General features: G+C 40.4%; 1 protein-coding gene across 1 annotated transcript in view; it reads right to left on the bottom strand.

Moving 5' to 3' along the window:
• Positions 1 to 1,263: 1,263 nt before the first annotated feature.
• LOC106515573 (inositol monophosphatase 1) overlaps positions 1,264 to 6,547 on the bottom strand; it is a gene marked incomplete at its 5' end in the record, with an annotated part of 7,054 nt that continues 1,770 nt past the window's right edge. Inside the window, 6 exon segments of the mRNA XM_014005430.1 lie at positions 1,264 to 1,881; positions 3,718 to 3,869; positions 4,847 to 4,955; positions 5,105 to 5,213; positions 5,403 to 5,448; positions 5,694 to 5,798. Coding sequence (XP_013860884.1) covers positions 1,763 to 1,881; positions 3,718 to 3,869; positions 4,847 to 4,955; positions 5,105 to 5,213; positions 5,403 to 5,448; positions 5,694 to 5,798 — 640 coding nt within the window.

Raw genomic sequence — 6,547 nt, 5'->3', positions numbered from 1 at the left:
CCATATGTCCTCTGTTAGGAGAAGTGAATGAAAACATGTGCAAACATAAAAGATTTTAAGCTGCAGAGAACTGTTAATCATCTCTTTTGAAGTGGAGTTCTGTGAACAGGTTCTAAACAATTAACATCTTACCTGTTGTAGATAGCTCTTTGGACAAACACAGTTTGGAGAAACAGACCAGATTCATGAGCTAATGGCTATTCTGAGAGGCCCAAGCCAAAGCGGATTCTTTTCTTTTTAAAACAATCTTTGTTTGTCCAAACTGAGCTATCTGCAACAACCACCGTATTAACCTTTTCCACAGAATCCTGCTTCAAACGATTTGAAAGATTTGTGCATTAGCTGTGATGTAAAAACAGGCTCTGACATCRGCAATAAGGTCTGCGTATAAACTTGCACCGCTGAGTTCTAGAGCCACATAAAAGCTGGGTTTGCTTAAGCAAAGTGTTCTAAACCCCATTTGTTAGTTATAAGCAAAGCCAAGCTGGGGGAAAACAGGGGGAGTCCACGGAGAGTAGGAGCGGGGCTTGTTTTATAGAGCATATCAGAGCCTGGGTGTGTGCGTGGGAGGGTGGGGGGCTGCAAGTGTGCACGGTCTGCAACACCGACTGAAAGGGCAGGAGAAATGCAGCGGGGGATTTTATATGGAGTAATGACTTTTATCTCTCTACTAAATCACAACAGTAGTGTTGGCTGGGGTTTTTTCTAGTTTTACTGCATCCAGGGTCCTCTTTTCTGTTTATTTTGTCCCCCCCATTTGCCGCCAGAGACATTTTTCTTGCTCATGCCTTTACTTTATAGATTTATCACTTTTCTAGGTCAAAGCAACATCACATTGTGGATTCAGGCCATTGCAAAAGATGTTGTGAGGAGGTTTAGGAGCCGGGATGGAGGGAGGATTTTGTTATTTGCAACAACAGCTGAAGCCTTCGTGGGACGACGCAGCAGCCTTTCTGCGTTCTCACAGTGGAGGAGAAATGTATACAACGGTTTGTGTGAAGCAACTCAACACAGCGGTGCCTTGACAAATTCTGATGGTTTAATATGTCAGACGGGAGGAGTCGAACACAAAGGCTACCATATTTAGTCACGCAGTTCACTATTTGCTCCGTCAGCACATTTCCTGCAGAAAAGCTCAGTCATGTTCAGATGCCAGTTATCTAACGTCTCTGGTGTCTGACAGCAACGTGTCAGAGAACGGGCTCTGCAGGAAGTTAAATCATTCGGACTACACTCGAAAACAGAATGAGAACATGGATAAAATTGTATTTATAGTGATTTTTATTTGCTTTATTTAAAAAAGAAGCACAAGCATTCTCCACACAATTATATATTTTGGACTTTATAAATACTTTGTCATGAAGTACAGCAGTTGGATGCAATCATTTACTTATCTACAAGAGTTTGAATAAACTGCAAGCTCTGTAACTTAAGATGTGATCTAAAAATAGCTTCAAACAAATCATATAWCAGTGAAAAAAACAACTCTGTTGGTCAAAACGTGAACATTTACCTATTTTATGGGTAAAATGTTGACAAAATACAGTAAGTTACCACAGAAGAGAAACTGTGAACAGTTACACAACTGAATCAAAATATATACTAAAACTCTGAGCTTTAAGAAACCTGTTCCTCAGAGGTAAGTGCATCAATGTGATCCTTAAGGCAAAAACGGACTTGGGACTTGTCGGCACAAAAAAAAAAACAGCTGAGTGTGTGTTGGTGTGTTTTGATTCGGTTGAAGGAAGTTGCGGAGGTTCCTCTAGCCTTCCGTGTCGTCCCGGCCCACAGGAAACTCTGATATCTCCTTGGAGATGCGTTCAGCGATGGCCCTGCTGCTGGCGACGATCAGCCTGCGAGACATCAAGTCAAACGGCCCGCCTTGTTCCGCAGAGAAAAACAAAACAAAACAAAAAAGTTTTAAAAGGTTGCAGATGATCAACGAACTTTAAAGTCAGTATCTCACTGGCGAGCGGTTGGGGACTTAAATGCAGAAGAAAATTGGACAATTTTTCATCGCAGTCTCACTTAATTCTGAATGTTTGAAACCTAGCAAGCAGCAAACCACGTGGCTGCATTTTGCACGGCTTTGTGTTCTTCTTTTGGCTGTTCCCTCTTCAGGAGTCGCCACAGTGAGTCATTCTCCTCCATCTGACTCTGTCCTCACTCCAACTACCTCCATGTCCTCSAACTWCRTCCATATCTCTCCTCTTTGTCGTCCTACTGACAGCTGCCTCTCTAACGTCCTTCTACCAATATACCCACTGTCCCTCCTCTGGRCATGTCCAAAACATCTCAGCCTGCCCTCTTTAACTTTATCTCCCAGTAGTTTAACCTGTTCTGCACCTCTGATGATCTCATTCTTAACCTTATTCATCCTTGTCACTCCTAAAGAGCACCTCAATATCTCCAGCTCTGTCACTTCTAGTTCTGTCTCCTGTTCTTTGTCAACCCCACAGTCTAAATCATACAACGTGGTTTAATATGCACAATAATTATAAGAAAATCACGTATTTGTGCRTTTTGGACAAAACAAGGTAAGGTAAGACAAAGACAGTTACAACGATTTGGCAATAAGGTCATGACCTTATTGTCAAACTAATGTACAACTGTAGGTTTGCTATCTTTCTGTAAATCATCACAAATCATCGGCTTTACACATTAACCCATGAGGTTGATTGTTAAAGTGCCTCTGTCGTTTCTGCTGAATCTGAAATTTTTAGGTAACAAACCACAGAACAAGTACTGAAGTGCTTGTTCACGCTGTACTGCGACATCAAAGTGTCCAAAAACTTGCGTAATCAGGTCCCTTTAAAGAGTTCATTTTCATATCAAGCAACTTAATAAAACAAGCAAGACGAAATCGTAGTTTCTGATTTCTGCAGCTCTTTCTGAACCGTTTGACTCAGAAGGTTCTGAATCGTTCTTAAAACTGTTCACTACTCTGGGATCAGTTCACCAAGGTCCCAGGACCAGTTTGTCCTCGGCAAACCAGCTTTAATGTTGTCTCCAGTTATTTTTCAGGCTTGTTTTAACAAATCAATTATTTTTTTGAGCACCACTCAAACTTCTGCTGAATCTGAAAGTTTTGTCGAGACGCAATCCCCCCACCCCTGTTTCTGATTGGCTGGCAGGCTTTATCCAATGTGTTTAAAGCRAGCTGCCCCTCTGTTAGGTCCAGAGAATTGTTTGTTAAATCTSTGATCGAACTCGATTTTTTTCCACACCTTTTTCTTCTGAACTTATTTTATTTCCTCTAGATGAGCAGACCAGTGTAGACACAAGTCAGTAATAAACTTACACACATCAACTAACTAGAAACAGTTTGATCCTTTTTACAAACAATCAAAATAATTGTTTAAATCATCAAAATCTTTCAAGGAAACAAAGTTTATATGTTTTAATTAAGACATGTTGCCTTGACACAAATGATTATGTCAAGACAATTACAAGAATATGGTTTTTCCCAGGAAGCTCGTATCCAAAACTTATTTTTAGAGCACAGAGGCAGCAGTCAGCTTTAGCTCAGCTTCACATGCATTTATGAGCTCAAAGACAGACTATTGGTAACAATTTATAATTCATAAAACAATAACTTCTCTTCCAGCAGCCAATTTTCACAGCAGTGATCTCCTCCAGCAGTTCTTCCTTCCTTCCTTCATTTTTCTCAGTGACTCAGCAGTCTGCAAAAACTGCGAGGAGCTCCTGTCCTCTCACCTGATATGTCCATGATGACTCCCCCGGCTTCGGTAACTATCACCGCCCCGCCGGCCATGTCCCAGCAATGGATGCCCATGTGGTAATATGCATCCGCCGAGCCGGATGCCACCAGACACAAGTTGACAGCTGCACTGCCTGGGGAGCGGATTCTGTAAAACAAACAAAAACGTGACGCTTGTTTCTAAGTTTGTTTGCTTGTTTCATGAAATTGCAGATCTTGATTCCATTCAATCAAATCTCACAAGCCTTTTTTTAAATCACATTCAGGAATTGTATTTGTCTTAGTTGAGTCCAGCCGCTGTAATGCATTTAAATTACATCGTTACTGTTTCTATTTTCTCTTTAATTACAGCTTGCGATGCTAATTTTCGGTCTCAGAGCAGCAAAATGACCACCAGGTGGCTTTTACTGCAAAGAAGCCAAAATAAGCACAACGTGATGGTCCCAAAGCACAGCAAAGACCAGATTAAATGACCAAAAAAACGAGCATTTGGAGAGCATTTTGGTCATTTTTGCCTACCGGTAGTTTTAACTTTACCAAATCGAGCAGCTTTACAACCGCAGAAAGGTGTTACTGATGTGTTTTTATGAAAGGAGAACATTTAAGTAAAATCATATTTGAGTGTCTGTTACAGTGGACAGGGCTGAGCTTAAATTAGGGGTGCATCAATAAATCAGCAGCCTTGATTTCCTTAATTTTGGGAGATAATTAGACAAGAAGCCGATCTTATCCATCAATCTTATCTACTTCTGCAAAGTTCTGAAAATCAGCCACTTTCCATTTTTTGCTCTGCTGTGAGCTCTACCTCATGTCCAGTAAAAAGAGACTTTGTATGGTTTCAAGGGTATTGTTCAATGTTTTTAATAAAATAAGACTGGAACACTGAAGATGTATTGTGACCTTATAACACCTGACAGTGTCAGTTGTAAAAAATAAAAATAAAAAAGCAGAATAGCCAGGTCAAGCTTCTTATATATCTGTGATTGACCAGAAATCTGCAATCGGTGCAGCCCAGTTATGAATGATAATTAAAAAGTGAAGTAGCGGTTGTTTGTTTTTCCCCTCACATCTAAAACCATCAGTACACCCACAGATCAGAGGCTAGCAGTGAGTACAAACATTTACCCATGAACAGGTATGGTAAGGATGGTCCTGACGTTGGCCAACATTGTGTTGAAATGCTCCGTCTCCCTCTTGAAATTCAGTTCTGTCAGCACCAGAGACTGGTTAATGTCTGCAAGGGAACCAATAAATAAAGTCATTTATCTGCTTTATTCCCTCGCTGAACAAACTATATCAAAAGCAGTAGTTCAGCTCCACCTAGTGGCTTTGTTTCAAACTGCAGCTCTAAAACCTGGTCTGTTTTACAGCTTCAGAACTCACCTTCTTGCCCGGAAACTTTGATTGGAACTCCGTTACAGAATGCTCCCTTTCCTCTCCGTGCCGTGTACATTTTGTCCTCAATGCAGCTGTAGACAATCCCGAACTCTATCTGRGACCAAAAAGCAGCACAGAAAACTGCAATGGTTAATGCAAAGTAGGAAGAGGGTTATAAATAGAGCAGCAGCTATGTAAGAGTGGAAATTTACAGAATTCTTAAGATGACAATGGGGGTAATGTCTGTGATCACCAAGAAAGCACAGCAGAAAAACGTGTGGGATTTGCACACATTAACGCTTACCTCCTTCTTCACAGTGAAGCCGATTGATACGGACACAAAAGGGAACCTAAGCAATGGAAATGTACAAGAAAAACATAAATCAAATAAGCTCCCTTTAGATTCAAGCTCTGAGGAGTCGGTTTCTATTATCAGCTCAGTTTCATCTGGGCTGTCTAATTAGCCATCCAAGAGAGGACAATCCAAGAAAAGGGAGCTAATTAAAAGATAAAAAATAGCTACAGGAGGGACGGAGATTAAAAATTCAATCCAGTACAGTTACAAGGCTTCTAAAAGAGGAGAGGTTATTAGTACCTGTGAACAAAGTTGGTGGTGCCATCGATGGGGTCAATGATCCAAGTCGGATCGTCGGTTAGAACGCTGGGGGCGCCTGCTGCTACTGACTCCTCACCTATGAAGCTTCAAAATTCATGACAGAAAGTAAAGCAACAATAAAAATAAAGATTCCCTGATGTTTTTTTCACGCAGCCTTTAGATAAATCCACAAAAGCTATATTTAATATCTGAATAAGTAACTTTCAGACTTTATATTTAGTGTTTTATTTTGGTGTTAGTCATCACATCCAGTAAACAGCCTGTRCATTGCAGTGATCAAAACTGAGAATATTGCGATCCAAATGTGCCAAATTCAAGTTAGAAATCCAGATCTAACACGCTAGAACTTATTTGTCCTACAAAACAGTRTTTATGTGTAATGTTATAAATCTGGATGGGACTTACACACACTACTAAGGCTACAAATCTCARTCTGCACTAGAATAGCCAGCACGCTGTCTTGGGAATTGGGGGTTTCCCAGTTCAACAGAAAAAATTGTATGAAAAGAGAAAAATATGAAAGAAGTTTGATTTTTAGGGTAAACCTTTTCTGGCAAATGGTCTAAAAGAAAAACTTCAGTCCCTTTCTGAGCTGCCAGTTTGTGTGTGTGCCACTTGTTTTTACAGACAAACTGAGGACTGACTGCTGATTTGATAGTGTTTTGATGGCTTTAAATCATCGCAAAAAATGAAGCTGGGACTTCAGATTTTGAAAGAGCATCTATGAACGTCCAAACAGAGCGGACTGAACTTGTGCGGATGAAATTAAAAAAGGTTTTGCTTTTCTGGCATGTAATTATTTTCAACAGAGAACATTAGAGCTACAGTAGGGA

This window comes from Austrofundulus limnaeus, unplaced genomic scaffold (assembly GCF_001266775.1).
Source record: "Austrofundulus limnaeus strain Quisiro unplaced genomic scaffold, Austrofundulus_limnaeus-1.0 Scaffold30, whole genome shotgun sequence".
Lineage (NCBI taxonomy): Eukaryota > Metazoa > Chordata > Actinopteri > Cyprinodontiformes > Rivulidae > Austrofundulus > Austrofundulus limnaeus.
Note: the sequence above shows the minus strand (reverse complement) of the source record. Positions and strands in the feature narration are given on the sequence as shown.